The sequence below is a fragment of the Calypte anna genome, chromosome 1 (genome assembly GCF_003957555.1).
Source record: "Calypte anna isolate BGI_N300 chromosome 1, bCalAnn1_v1.p, whole genome shotgun sequence".
NCBI classification, from domain to species: domain Eukaryota; kingdom Metazoa; phylum Chordata; class Aves; order Apodiformes; family Trochilidae; genus Calypte; species Calypte anna.
Window position 1 is genome coordinate 27,048,377 of NC_044244.1, and position 16,272 is coordinate 27,064,648.

General features: G+C 35.5%; 2 protein-coding genes across 2 annotated transcripts in view; one reads left to right on the forward strand and one right to left on the reverse strand.

Moving 5' to 3' along the window:
- IMMP2L (inner mitochondrial membrane peptidase subunit 2) overlaps positions 1-16,272 on the forward strand; it is a 435,451-nt gene that overhangs the window by 165,524 nt on the left and 253,655 nt on the right. The window lies entirely within an intron of this gene.
- LRRN3 (leucine rich repeat neuronal 3) overlaps positions 11,952-16,272 on the reverse strand; it is a 34,142-nt gene continuing 29,821 nt past the window's right edge. The window contains exon 2 of the mRNA XM_030464689.1: positions 11,952-14,900. Within this exon, the coding sequence (XP_030320549.1) occupies positions 12,423-14,549 (2,127 nt within the window). The 5' untranslated portion in view covers positions 14,550-14,900 and the 3' untranslated portion in view covers positions 11,952-12,422. The remainder of the gene's footprint in view (positions 14,901-16,272) is intronic.

Here is a 16,272-nt window from a genome sequence, read left to right on the forward strand (position 1 = left end):
GAGAATTTACAATATTTTATAGACATTCAGTGTGCTTTAATGTTAATTTTGGGAAGGGAGAAGTAGACTACTGTGCCAAAATGTTAAACAAGAGATGCTGATCGTGGGAGAATGATGTTGCATGAGATACAAAGACAAGGAACTTTCACATGTAAGATAATTGAAGCATAAAATAATTTTCAAATGAGGGAGACAAAAGGAGGAGGAAGACAAGCTGAAGCCTTAGAAATCCTGTAGGAAGATAATTGATAGTTAGAGGTATTAACAGCAGCAGGCGGCTCTTGGAAACTTTTTTTGGTCAGGAGAAGAAAAAAAACTGAAGGCAACCTGCATTATTTCTGGTATCTTAAAATAAAGTTGTTTAAAATATATAGCATATTGCTTTTGTTTGTAATTAGATAATATCTGAACATGCAGAACATTCCTTTTCTGGTGCTTAAAATTCTAGACTATCTAAAATGTCTTTGATGGATATTGAATTATTTAATATGGAGAGAGTTGCTCTCCACAAAGTATCTTAATCTAAACACTTTAAATAAAATTGTTCTTTTTCCATTTTTTCTTAAGACTATGTGTAAAGGTTTCAATTAAGTTAATGGTGTATCTTAGTTTTCCATTGTATTTAGTGAGTCCATGTATATGATAATTTTTGAGGGCTATGAGTCAGATGGTTTGGTTTATGGAGCCAGGCTTCTGATGTAAGGGGCATGCTCAGTAGTGTTGAAAACACTCAAACAGGTCAGAGTACAGTACCTGTTAAATTCAATATAAGTTTTGCATCTAAACTCTTCTTCTTTATAAAGAGTTGGTGGGCACTTATCTACCTCCTGATGTGGCAGAGAACAAATAACACTTTTACAATATGCTTTTTGTTCCTTTTATTTGAAACTATTCAGTTAAGCAATGTTCAGGGCAGCAGGAGGCTTTTCTCTTTGTTCTATGTGCTTTGGTGTAGCATGTTTACCAGTGTGTACTAATACATTGCAAAATACTGTTGAAAGCCTGCATGAATAATAGATTTATTTTCTTTTTCTAATAATCTAGACATTAACAAGCCAAAATAACTTAAAATTACTCTAGCTGTAGTGGACATGCTCCAGTTTAATCAACTTTTCTAAGACCAAGGGAGAGAAATTGAACTTTAGTTAACTTACTATCATTTAAGAAGAGTTGACTGCTGAAACAAGTGGAGGACAAGACTGTAGGATTTTCAGGCTTTCAGTTTTCCTCTGGCTACACTTGAAATTTGCACTTAAACCCCCAAAACAATTCACCTGTTCTTTTTTTTCACATAATTGTAAATTATAAAATTATAACAAATAGCATTAAAAGATACTCCAGAAATATGTTTTATAGGAGACTGGGAAAAAGATAATTAATGAAGAAGAAAGGAGTGCTAAAGGCCCATGCTGGTGTGAATTTTTTGTGAGAGTAAACAGCAGATTAATGTTAAATGAATGGAGTAAATGTGAAGGGTGAGAGAGGTTGAGGTTCCTGGAAAGAAGAAAATGAATTAATTTTGATTTGTAATCATCCTGAAATACAGCAGAGTGATTTGGCCATGGTAACATAGGTGTACATTTATAAGTGTTGTGATTGTGTCCAGTGCTATACTGGACTTTGAATCATAGAATCATAGAATGTTAGGGGTTGGAAAGGACCTCTAGAGATCATCTTGTCCAATCCACCTGCCAAGGGTATGTCCACCTTATCAAACTGAGAGTCTAGAAGTCATGGGAGTGCATTTCAGCCCAGCTTGAGTACTGAAATCCTCTAACATGGCTGTAGGAGAAATGGAATTGGGATAATGATGTGCATATGTTATATAATTTAGGTATAGATGGGCAAACTTGAGCAATCAGGTGTTCTAGGAGAAAGCAGTGTCCTGTTTTGGAATAGGTTGTCTGGCACACAAATATTCAAGATAGCACTTAGTTTGCTGAAAATGAGCATATACATCTCATAAAGATGTGCAGAGAATTTATGAAATAAATTACAAACTGCTTTAATGTTAAGATTGGTAAACAATTTTTAAGTCATGAGACCAGTAGTGAAGTCGTAAAATGCATGTGACCATGCATTTTAGTGTGTCAAGTCAAATTAATATAAAATGGATTTATATAACTTTTTCTCAGAAGCTATCTTTACATTGCTGTTTACACAGTAGTTTGATTAGCTAGACAAAAATGCATTTTTAAATAGCTACTTAAATAATACATATTTTAATATCTATGTTAAGGTAAGATAAATGTTAAGGTAAGATAAATTAATCTAAGAGAGAGTAATTGATATAGACAATTTGATTTAATTTGATACTTTTATTACCTGGTATCTAAAGAAACACATAGCTGATGATCTGTAGGTTGGTTATGGTAGTTACTTTAGAATGCTTAGACTAACTTTTAATGGTGGTTTTATATGTTGTGCGGTTATTGTACTTCTTGTAAAAGTGATGATTCTAACTCTATTTGTAGCCCTCTTGTCTTCCATTTAAATGTTAGAATATATAGGAATAGATGATTTTCATCCTATGGTTCTGTGTCCCATAAAATCATTCCACTATTATACCAAAGCATTGTCTTTTAGCTTCCTTTTAGTAGTCTTCAGACAGCAACTTCATTTCTTGGATGCTATGAAGTATTCAGCTGTTTAAATTTAGCTGAAGTTCATGCTAGAGACAGAAGCAAAAAGATATTATAAATGTTAACAGTACAATTTCATACAAAAAAATAAGAATTTCTGACAAGATTATGCCCTCAAATATTATTCCCAACAGCATCTCAAGGAATCTGACTTGCATTCATACACTAGAGAACTGTAAGCCCTTTGACAAGTGAAGCAAAATAATGAATACTAAAATGTTTTCTTTATAGAATGTAGGCCTGGACTGGAATAAATGTGCATAGATGAAGACTATAATCATTGCTTTTTCAAAATTAGTGTTGTTTTTTTTTTTTTTCTATATTCTTTCTGAGGTTTATCTGTCTTTGGACAGTGCAAAGCTCATGTTGATTCTACCTTTAAAGGCAGCATATTCCTTTTCTGCTAGAGTTCTGAAGCACAGCTAATTAACTCTAAGGAAAGCTTTGAGATTTGTTTTTTTGTTTCCTAGTTATTTAGTTATCTTGAAAAATGGCATTTCTTTTCTACTCAGTTTTTTATTGGCCATGCTGTTGCACACCTCAGTTTGGCCATGCCTCACTCTTATGTGAGTAATGGTTTTATCTCTTGAAGAGGTAAATTTCCCTTTTATTTATTTGTCCTTCAGGGTCTAATGATCCAGATTGTAACTGATAGGCTCAAAGACAAATGCAGTAATTCTTTCACTGTTGTGATGTCACTGGGAACCATAATTAGTGAGTTGAGTTCTTAAAAAACATCATAAATAGGTTCATTTTTCCCTCTTGATTTCTTCCTTTTCTTCTGTCTTCTATTGCTAGGATAGAGTCTTCTTGCCCTACTGGCCCTCCTGCTCTTAGGTCATCTGAAGTGCTCGAGAGGGAAACAAATACATGCTTCCATAGAAGTCCAATTTTACTTGCTTTTTTTTCTTAAGCAATAGTCTGACCTGAAGAGATCAACCTCTGAATATGTTGTTCTTAACATGGGACTCTACATGTTTGCTTCATAACCTGTCTGTACCTGAGAGCTGTCTACCTGGCTAGCAAACTTCTTGTGTCATCAAATCCACACGCTTCTAACAAGATATTTCCATATGGAACTATTTTTCCATATACTTTTTTCCTTAGTAAGTAGAAAATTCTTACTAAAGGAAGTACTGTTTATTGATGGAGCTATCAGGTGTCTGTATACTTTGAATAGTTGGCAGAGAATCAGTGTATTCAGCTTGAGAGGGAAATCTGAAGCTTGTATATCGGGAGGGATATTTTGTAGAAATATAAATGTAAATGACCTTATCTGAAGAAGCTACAATTTTTACATTATTTAATATCTTGTTCTTTTGGCAATATATTCTAAGCTGCTCTTCACACCTGAGTATGTACAGCATGAAGCTTTGTGATTCCCAAAAGCCTTATTGTTGTTTGGAGCACAGCATGAAATTGTCATTAAGGAAAATAATGAATAATAGCTACGTAACAGTGAGGCAGATGGAGTTGTTTTCCACTCTTATAAACTGTAATGTTAAAATGTACATCAGCTATTTTAGGATCAGAAATAGGCCATCTGCCCAAATTGCCTACCCTTTCATCTTTATCTTGCTCCCATGTTATTATTGTTATTATTTTCATGTTATTACATTTTTATGCTTTGTTTCCTCAAAAGTTACTTAATCTCATTTGCTGATTAGTTTTACACCATTGTTTTGTTTAATAATTAATTTTTTAATATTTGTATTTAGTTATTCTAATATTTTGCCTGCAAATATGATGTCTGCTTGATAACTTTTTTGTTAAGTCAGACAACATCTGTCCTTACTGGCAGTGTTGGAAATTACATGACAGTCTGGCAAAAATAGTAGCAGAAAATAACCAAAGACCCATAAGCATGGAAATGATTAAAATGGAGCATTTGCATCAAGGCATAAAAAAGGACTTGGGAAAAAAAAGTTTAAAAATAATTGGAAAAAAAGCAAGTGAGAGAGATTTGAAAAGCACGTTTTAGCTGCCAAATGAATTTCATTTGTAGTTTTCAGCTTCATCTGGAGGAAGGAGTAACTTAATAAAAGACTGAGTTGCTTTGAAAACTGTTGATTTACAGTCTTGAATGTCATTGTGGGATGAGTATTATACTTGAAAGTCTTTGTGTGATGAGCTTTTGAAAGAATAAAACATTTTCAAATGGAACTTTTAAAAATACAAAATGGTCGGTTCAGTGAATATTAAAGGTTCTACAAGAATATCAACATTTCATATCAGCATTTCATTTCACATTTCTTGTTTTTCTGGGTTTTTAAATTTTATTTATTTCTTTTTTTTTTTTTTTTAATTCATATTGTGTAAATACTTGTATCTGTTCTTGTAATTTGGCAAATGTAAACAGCTTCTTCCTAAAGACATAGTAGAAAACCTGCATGGATGAGTACAGGTCTTCTGGAAACAAATTAAAGGGAAGAAGGAAATTTACAGAATGTGGAAAACAGGACTGACCACTTGGGAGAAATATAGAAAGGCAGTCAGAGAATGCAGGGATGCAATGAGGAAAGCTAGGGCCCATTTGGAACTAAAGCTGGCAAAGAGTATCAAGGACAGCAAGAAGGGTTTCTTCCAAAACATCAATGAAAAGAAGGAAGAATAGGGGAAATGTAGATCCACTGATGAATTAGGCAGTGCCATAGTGGCAGAAGACACAGGGAAGGCAGAGTTATTGAACACCACCTTTGCTTCAGCCTTCACTGCAAAATCCAAACCTCTTGAATCCCAGACCCTGGGGGGAAGGCATAAGGTCTGGAGTGAGGAAGATTTTTACTTGGTAGAGGAGGACCAGATAAGAGGCCACTTAGCCAAATTGGAAGTCCATAAATCCATGGCCCCTCATGGGATGCATACATGAGTTCTGAGAGAGCTGGCAGACATTTTTGCCAGGCACCCTTCATCATTTTTGAGAGATCATGGAGAACAGTGGAAGTGCCTGAGGACTGGAGGAGGGCTTATGCCACTCCAGTCTTCAAAAAGGGCAAGAAGGAGGACCCAGGGAACACAGACTGTTAGTCTCACCTCTATCCCTCATAAGGTGTCAGAAAAAATTATTCTGAATGGCATCACAAAATTTGTGAAAGCAAAGAATACATTGGGAGAAGTCAGCATGGATTCACCCAAGGGAAATCGTGCTTGACCAACCTGATTGCCTTCTGTGACATTGTTATTGGCTGGCTAGATGAGAGGAGAGCAGTGGATGTTATCTACCCTGACTTTAGCAGGGCTTTTGATACTGTCTCCCTTAGCATCCTTCTTAAGAAGCTCAGGAAGTGTGGGCTAGAGAAGTGGGCAGTGAGGTGTGTTGAGAGCTGTCTGTGTGACAGAACTCAGAGGGTGGTAACCAATGGAGTGGGGTAGAGATTGAGGCCTGTAACCAGCAGTGTCCAACAGGGGTTAATACTTAGTCCAGTCTTGTTCAACATACACATCAAGGACCTGGCTGAGGGAACAGTGTACCCTCAGCAAATTCACTGATGATACGGAGCTGGGAGGGGTGACTGACACTCCAGAGGGCTATGTTGCCATCCACAGTGGCCTGGACAGGCTGGAGAGCTGGGCAGAGAAGAAACTAATGAGGTTCAACAAGAGCAAGTGTAGGGTCCTGCACCTGGGGAGAAAAAACCCCAAGCACCAAAAATAGGGTAGAGGTGGACCTGATGGAAAGCAGTGCTGAGGAGGAGGATCTGGAGGTCCTGGTAGATAATAAATTATCCATGAGACAGCAATGTACCCTTATTGCCAAGAAGGCTAATGGAATCCTGGGTGTGATAAAGAAAAGTGTGGCCCTGGTGAGGCCACATCTGGAATACTGAATCCTGTTCTGGGCTTCCCAGCTCAAGAGAGACAGGGACCTACTAAAGAGTCCAGCAGAGGGCAACAAAATTGACTGGGGGGAGCATCTCTCATGTGAGTAAGGACTGAGAGGGCTAAGTCTATTTAGCCTGGAGAAGAGAAAGCTGTAGGAAGACCTTACTAATGTATAAAAGTACCTAAAGGGTGGGTGCAAGGAACATGGAGCCAGACTCTTCTCAGTAGTTCCCAGTGACAGAATGAGGGGCAAATGGCACAAGCTGGAACGTGGGAAGTTCTATTTAAACATAAGAAAAAAACTTTACTCTTAGTGTGCCAAGGCACTGGCATAGGCTGCCCTGAGGATGTTGTGCAGTCCCCTTCTTAGGTGATATTCAAAACCTTCCTGGATGTGTTCCTGTGTAACCTGCTCTAGGTGATCCTGCTTTAGTAGAGAGCTGGATTAGGTGATCTCTAGAGGTCCCTTCCAACTCTGACAATTCTGTGGTTCTTTAAAACCATTTTAATTTTCCAAGAATGCTGGAACTTCCTCCACTTCCCCCTGCATCTTTTTTTTGTTTGTTTGTATTTTGGTTTTTTTTCTCTAAATAGGAATGAGCTTCCTTAACTACAAAATAAAATTTTAGATAAAAGTTAGTTTCCATCAAACAGCTATTTCTTTGGAATATAGTAGGATTTCTTTTAACTATGTGGCTGTATTTAGTTACTTACCTAAATATGAGCATCTAGACTTTTTTGATTCTCTGGGTTACCAGGGACAGACATACAGGGCTAATAAGGCTTATGAGATGTAAGAGGACATATGTCCTTTAGAGCAATAACTGAATGTTAGGAGGGGTGGACCTAAAAAGCTTTCAAAACCAGACTTCATGTCTTTTGAAATCCCTGGTTATAGAAGTGAAACACTACTCAATGTAAGCAGAAGAATAGCATAACCATTGTCACTCATGTACCATTGGGTCAGTTTTCATTATTCATTACTAATTCTGCTGTATGCTTATGGTATTTACAAATGATGCTTAAACATTTTGTCTAGGAAAACTGCAGTGCAGATAATAATGTAGCTGACTAAATTTTGTTCATGATAACACTTCATACTGTTCTATAACAGAAAGTGAACAGGACTCAACTCCTTCAGAATTTTTATTGAACCTGAAGTGAATAGTTTAGTTCTCAGTTTCAAAATGCAGTTCTCACTACACTGGTTATGGTAGTGTATTTTAATAATTGAATCATGCAAATCTTGCCAGGTTTCAGTAATAACTCGAATCGAATTAATCCATATAAATGAGTACTTGTAATTCTGTTGTTTAATACGCAACTTCTAGACTTGGAAATGAAGTTTGATTAGGTTTTTTTAGCTTCACAAACGTTAACATCTAGGTTAATTTTTGCTTTCAATGTCTTGATTTTATGTTTACTGAATATTAGAATAACTTGTCTTATGATAATCCTTCTCTTCTTCTGTTTTAGCCTAGCATTTCCCCTCAGTATCTATGTAGCCTTTTCCAGAGAAGATGGGCACCAATTATTTTCAGTGGTCTTAAACTGGAAACTATTCAAATTACACATTTGGTATGCCTACCAACTGAACTACCAAAGCAATTTGTTTGGAACCCATTGTTCCAAATTATTGGTTATTGGTCAATCAATATCCCAGATAGATGCATTTTTTCCTTATACAGCAGTTGATTCCAATATTTTTCTGCTGTTGTTTGTGAGATCCAAAGGTGTCCTGAAAGAAGAACTTGTATTTATTGCTTCCCCAAAAATTTTATTTGAGTTGTCCTTTCTGGTATGTTATTGTAAAGTCTCATGGTCCTCAGTAGGCAACACCAGAAATTTTTCACTCTGGATATGTTTCTAGTCATCTTGTTTCTTGCTTCCATAAAAACTGCATGCAATTTGCCATCAGTTTCCAGACACATTTCTCATCTGTAGCATGAGGTGAATTGTTGGTCTTGGTTTGTCTCTACTGGTTGGTGTTCAGGGGCCATTTTCTCTGTTCCATTTAACTGTGTCCTTCAAAATGTCTTCTGTAGTTTTCATACTGAACTTTTCATACTTACTTTTCACAATCTGTTATGTGAAGCTTCTTGTCTTGTCAGTGCCACACCTCTACTCTGGACTTACTCCTTTCAGTTTATTAGTAAGAATTGTACTCCTTAAATCTGACAGAAATTCTTTTCAATTTTTTCTCTTTAAAACATCAATTCTTCTGGTACTGTCTGGTAGGTGAACTTATTTTCAAGACTATATAGGCACCTTTTTCTGAAAAGTCTAAGGTTAAAAGGTGGATTTATTCCTTCCAGGACCCTCAGATTTATAGAGCAGTATATCTGAGGAAGGAATATCACTTTTCACACACAGCTATGCAAGAATCTAACTGCTCACCTTTATCTTCTGTCAGGATTTTAACATGAAGATTGTCTTCGGTCATGGAGCAATAATGAATCTTTCAAGAGATTTGTTAGGCTAATACCGGCGAGATGTCTCTGTGTAGAGATTATAGTTGTGTTTATATGGATAGTAGGTGGTTGACAGTACTGCCATTGAAAGTCCTGTCATGTGTTCTACAACTACTACTTCTGTGTAGTAGATAAAATGCAATACAGTTATAATGAGATAAAGATCTGCTCTGAGGCTAATATGTTGCTAATAGAAATACTTCACACGTGCACAGAAGTGTATGTAATAAAAGGATCAAACAACAATTCATTGAACAATATACATGTTGAAAACTTATTTAAGTGGGTTTAAGTGGCCTCACCTCCAATATGCTTTTTGCCTTTAACATGTTCTTACAAGAAATAGAATTTTATTAGAAAAATGTAAAATGTCAATTTGAAGATATGTAAAATCTCAGAATACTGAAGAATTGCACTGCTGTTGACATAAACCTTCATGAATAAATGGATGATGATATTAACTTGAATATGCTAGTAAGTATATGCTTTAAAAGTTTAAATCTAAATCTGGAAGCATTTCTTTCTGCAAACCTTTTGGTAAGATTGAGAACTTTGTAAAGGATATTTCTGTTCTAATTATTGCAATTGTATTCCTTCTTTGTACCCCATCAGTTAAGCTCTCCTACCAAACCACAAATATTTTATTCTATGAGGAACTCAAAATTTCTGTGATTTCATAACCTATTGTAGATAAACTACTGACCCTGTTTTTATGGACATTTTTCTAGTATTTCTAAAAGTTTCACTTTGGAATGTTAGCAATGACAGTATATTTGCACAAACAAAGAAGGTTACTCAACAATGATTAGTTACAGAAGAGGCAGTTTGTTAACATGCTGAAGACAAAAGCTCAGCATATTTCAGAGAAACTGTCAGAGAAATTAAGGTATAAAGTTGTAAAATGGCTTTATCAAAATCATGTGAGAGAAGGATTGCAGAACTCCTTTAAGAAAATGCAGTCATATTTCTCTATTTTATGGGTAAAAAAGAAAATGGAATTATATATAACAAGTGTCAAGAGGGTAATCAGCTTCTTAAAATATAAAGGTAAGTTTTCATTTGATATCAGTATTGAGTATACAACGATTCAAATGTTTGTGAGGTTTATCTAGTTAATATCTTAATGTTTAAGGTGAAAATTCTTCTATAAAAAATGCATTTTATCCATCACCAAAAACTCTTAATGAGAAATCTAAGAACTTAAGTAAAGCCTGGAATTATTGTATCATGGGGAAAAGTCTTACCAGTGCTTCCCATTAAACTTGTATTAGTGTGCTCTCTTATAAATTCATGCAGAGTTGTTTCTGCCTGAAAAAAAAATTATATTCTCCCTTCTGAGCTCTAAGTGTTGTAAGTTCTAAATGTAGCTTGATTCCAAAGCCAAACATACAATGAACACCCACAACATCCTGGGGACCAACCTGGTATCTCCTCAGTGATGGGTGGGTCCCATCTGAGCCACCATTTTGCTAAGGGGAAAGTTCTACTCCCAGAGCTCCATCTGTGGTGCCAAAATCTGTGACATCTCAGCATTTTTCTGACTGATCTCAACCTTTGTGTGCCACAACTGTTCATCAGATTTGTCCTTCATCAGTGGGACTTGTTGACTCTTTGAATATCCCCTAATGGCTTTTTTTTTTGTACTTTTACATAACTTAAAAATCCTGGGATTTAAACAGAAAAAGGAGGTCTTTAACATGAAAGCAAGTGATTCATTGGCACTGAGTAAAATGAAATTATTGTTTTCATACTGTAAGTGATTATAGAGCAATAATATTTTGGAAGTATGCAACATATTATAAATAAGTGAAAAAATGAATATCTAACTTGGAGAAGTAACTCTTTTTCTTTCACCTACAAAAACTCAGTGATTCCACAGAAATCTTCACTTTGACCAAGGCTTGTAATATAAAATTTATATTAATATAGAGTTTTAAAAATGTTAAAATCTACTAAAGACTTACAAGAAATGTTTGTTACTCCTATTTTTACTTTGTAATTCCAGCTACTTGTGCGTTCTGTGACTATTTATTTCCTTAAGCACAATACTCAGAGATAACAATTTTTGTTCTTTATTCTTTCTACTTTTTTCATATATATGAATTAAAATATTTTGGTGTTGCTTTCTTTGTCAGGACATACCTCATTTTTCATCAGGTATCTTAATGGCTAGATATCTTTTCTCTGCTGGGCTTAGGAGTAGTAATTTTTTCAAAACCAGAATTGGATTTGTCTTGAGATTAACATTCTGATCATTGTTTTCTTATGCATATTTACTCCTTATGGGCCCAGTCCTATTCCTGTGAGAACTTTAGCTCCAATGTGAGTAGTCAGGTATTTATTGTTCTCTTTTCATTTTGTTTCAGTTCATTTCTACTGATAATGTTTCTGCCATGCATTTATTGCTTGTTAATTGTGAAAGCTGAGGAAGCTTATAAACTGGTCAGTTGCTGTTATTGCTGAACAGAAATGTGCTGGTTCAGAAAGAAAACCTTAATATCATTTGAACTGTTCAAGCTATCTGAGTTCCCTGTATGGCCAGCCTAAAATTTAGACATTATTAATAACTGAATTATCCATTTGACTGAGGACAAAAGATTGGATTCATATTGTCTGAGTCCAAACATTACATTGAGTTTTCAAGCTTCTGTGAAGATACTAAAACAGCTCAAAACTTGCTAAAATCAGTAGCTATCAATCTATTTCCTTTTCAGTCTTATGTCTCTCCTTCCCACTCTTCTTCTCTGTCCTTCCTCCCACAAAAAGTAATGTGTAAAATATGGTTGTTATTATTATGGGTACATAGTTTATAAAATATTTATTGTGTGGTCTATTGCAGTTATACACCCTTAAACCAGCAAAATGATCCAGAGGTACTCAGATTAGCATCTTTCAAGAGAATATGTAAAGAGATATTTTATCAGACATTAGAATGAGTTTGTTTATTATCAAGACAAAAAGCTCCCAGAATGTATTTTTTTTTAGAAACAAACAAGGCAAAAACTATTTTGATTTTAATCAAAAATGTATTTTCCTCATAAAAAAAATCCACATACTCACTGTGTCTACTCTACAGAATCTGTCCATTTCATTACACCATGTGTCAATCCTAGTATATCTGCTCACTGCAAAAACTCATGGCTAGTGTTTGTAATACAGCACAGGAGGAGGTATTGCTCAGTTCCACTACTTTTATATAATTAAAAAAAAAAAATACAGAAAATCTTCTTGGCTACTTGCACTGTATTCCAGACTTGAAAGTCCCATGAAAGTTCTAGAAAATGAAATTAATTGTATTTGGTTGGTAGAATACCCTTAGAAGACAGTTAAAATTCTTCTCTTACACTGAGTCAGTACATATTACCATTTGTCAGCAGCGGCAGAGCTCAGGTGTCTGGTTCCAAAAAGAAATAGTTCTTCATGTTGCCTTTTTTATTCAGCACAAATGCAGTCATGTGCTTTTTATTTCAGAAATAAACTGATATACTTATGACACATTGGTTGGTACGCCTATTACAGTTGCTTTTACTTCCACTGATGTGCTTTTTTCTTTGCCCATGTCCCAAAGACTGACTAGAGGAGGATAAAGCTCATTGAGTGAAAAAGATTGTTTCTTCAGGTAATTCTTTAGATAGCTGTGTCCAACGTCATAGTTCATCTCTCGTGAGATGCAGTTGTAGAGATATATCACAGAGGTGATTCCCAGAAGAGCACCAAGGCAGGCAAGGAATCCTATTATGTTGCTCTTTTCATGGCCTTTCATTGCCAAGTCCGGTCCTTTTGTGGTTACATTGATGCATTGTTTCTTATTCTGTGAATAGATAGTGGGAATATCTACACAAATTTTGTATTCAGTTGATGGATTTAGATGTGTAAGGTTATACACCCTTATATCAGATGGTATTCGAGCGCTTTGTGCAGCCTGGGAGTTTTCAGCTTTCAGAAAGGCTGTCCATCTGACACTGGACTTGAGAATTTTAGAGTTTGCTTTCCATGACACCAAAACGGAATTAGATTTTATGTCTTTTATTTTAATATTCAAAGATCCATTGCTGTCCTGAGGGAAAGAGCCATCCACTTTAATCATGACTGACTTCAGGTCTGCCCCAACTAAGTTGCTTGCTATACATGTGTATAAGCCACTTTCTTTTTGTGTTACGTCACTTATGTCTAATGTTCCTTCAGAATGGATGTAGTATTTATTAGAAATAGTATTAGGCAAAAGTTTATGTCCGGATGGTGTTATCCAGTAGATTTCAGGTTCTGGTTCTGCTGTTGCTCTGCAGTGTAAAGAAATATGGCTGCCAGTTTTTAGATCCAGAGTAGATGGAAAACTTTCAGGGGCTATGAGAGGGAGACAGATTTCCATCATTTCCCGGAAGTGTATCTGTCTCACATTCTGGCCTTGGAATTCCGGAGGGTCTACACAAAACAGAGACTCTGGCTCCATGAAGCGAATGTTGGTTTTATTCATGTTAATCCAGCGGATGACACAGTCACATCGGATGGGGTTGCTGTGGATGCTGACTTCTTTGAGGTTAGGCAAGGATTCAATCGTACTGCGGTACAGGGCACTCAGCGCGTTGCTGTTGAGCATGAGGGATTCCAGCTTGGGAAGCCTGTAGAATGCATTTGGATGAATGTATGATAATCTGGGGTTATTGGTAGCTTCTATTTTTCTTAAATCTGGCAAATTATCAACAGCAAGGCTATCTATAGAAATCAGCTCAGGCATGTTATTGATTCCTAGCTCTTTAAGGTGTAGCATATTGCTAAAATCTCCTCGCCGTATTCTGTTAATGGGATTCTTATTTAGATCCAGAAATTTAAGATTTGTAGCCTTTTGGAGGGCAATGTGTGGCACTCTAACAAATCTGTTGTCATAAAAGGAGATGCTTTCTAAATTGTCAAGGCCAACCAAAGCATTATCTGGTATTTCAGTGAGATTTATTCCTGCTAAAACTAGGCTACGCAGATTGATAAGAGGCTTAAAGTTCATATCTTCAATTCTGATGATTGGGTTTTCACCAATCATCAGAATTTCAAGGTTAGGAGTAGCTTCAAACCACTCCCTGTTGATCATTTGCAGACCATTTGAATTGAGATGAAGTCTGAGAAGATTATTGAGGCCTATGAAAGCTCCTGGTGCAATCACAGAAAGCAGGTTGTGATTAATATAAAGCTCTTGTAAATTGTGGAGTCCAGAGAAACATTCTTCAGGGAGTTCAGTAAGTTTGTTTTCTTCAAGGTACACTGAAAGCAACTGTGGCATCTTGATAAGATTAATACTGGTCACAGAGGACAAATTGTTCTGAGATAAATCTAGACCAGTTAAATTCACTGGAAAGTCTACTGAGTGTTCAATTTTTGCAATATTATTAGTCTGTAGAAGTAGAACCTGTGTATCAGCAGGAAGTCTGGCTGGAAAATTAAAAAGGCCTAAATCATTACAGTCCACTGTTGGAGCCTCCATATACACAGATCTGGGAGTGAACCATGGTCTGATCTCGCATATACATGACTCTGGGCAGTCTGCTTTTTTTCCTACAGCTTGTACTAGAGCAGTGATAACTAGGCCAAGAAGGAAATTAATTTTGAGTTGCATGTCCTTCATCTTAGCTCAAATGTTCAGAAAAGTAACAGACCCCTTAGTATTCCACAGTTATGGTTTTGGAACTCAGTATGATCTGGTCAGTTGAAAATACACACACTTGCATTTGTCAAGTGATGATCGTGAAGGACTTTCTTCCTGAGAATAAGTGATAAATTTGTAATGATCTTGTCCAGTAGTAAGAGGCATTTTGTGGAAATGAAGGTCACTCTGTCCTTGATGACATAAAATTGATAACCTTTGTAAAGATGAAGTATGTGTAGATGGTCATAGGAGATTAAGCAATTCATTTATTTAGTAGTATTAACTTCAAATCCCATGAATGATTAGTGCCTGCAGGAATGACAGGATGACCTAAAATATAATAAGAAGAAATAATTAGTACAAGAAACTATAGTTATAAATTAATTTGCCATCTTTTGCTCTCTCATGTTAATTATTACAAGTAAGAAAAGAAAATGACTGTGGTGCCTAGAGTATTGTAGTGGTATCCAGATAGCAGAAATGAAGTTAATAGAATAATATATCTTCCGAATTGTAGCTTGTCATACATCCAGTGGAACATTTCTCTACAGGAGGATGAAGATCCACAAAATATAAAGCAAAATGTATCAGTGAGATTTTTCTACATATTTTATGCTCCTTTTAAATATTTTCTTTTATTCTTTCAGTTATCACTAGAAGCAGACAGAGTTCTGTTGGCTTTGAAAATGTAAACACTGAGCAAAATACTACAGAGCATGAATATTTAACTTTTGAACATGAAGTTTATACATACAAAGGACATAATTTATTTGTAATCAAAGGAAAAAGGGCTGGTTAAATTAATGCACATTTCTAACGATGACAGTCTTAGGCAAGTCTCAGAGATATATATAAAGAAATATACAAAATCTATTATCTACAGATTTTGTCATTTTTAAATTCTTCTTGTAGCTGTTCTTTAGGAAGAAAACTAATTTTTTTTTTTTTTTTTTTAAAGCAGTACTTAGGGAGATATATGTACCTCATTATAAACAGCTAATAATCTAGGCAAATTACTTGCTTATTTTGGTTTCAATAATTTCATTTGCAAGGTAATAAAACCAGAAAAGGTTTTTTAGCATGCTATGAATAAAAATATATAAAATAAAATATATAAAAATAAAAATAAATACGAGCAATGTTTCTTTGTGGCGCTGTAAGAATCTGAAATTTGCTATGAAGTTCTAGATTGTCTAAATGTCCTAAATTATAGTTAAGACTGAACTCTTAGCCAGCTGTAACATCAAATGTGTCCTCTACAGATTTTTAATATGTAGTTGCTTTTTCTGGGGGGAAAAAACCTTCCTATGGCTATACATTGTGTTGCTTTTGTGTTTTCATGTATGAAATATTACACCAACTGCTTCATTTGCTTCGAAATATAGTTTTTACACTAACTTTAAATGGACTCCAGTGTTAAAATTCACAGTGACATTGTTTGCAAACTGCAAGGTCAATGCTTCATTGGATTGATAGACAACATTTGAGGTGTTGCTGTTATAGATAGACAGACAGAATTACCAAAGTGAAATGTCAAGGTTTTGGATTTCGTTTTTCCTTTCCATGGCCAAGAGGACCGGACATATTGACCATGTAGTTATTTCATGTCAGTTCAGAGGAAAAAAGTCTTTGACCATGTTGAGTGACTTGAGCATTGGCCAATTTGAAGTACATTTAGGGAGTCTTTGAGACTGTTGTTTGG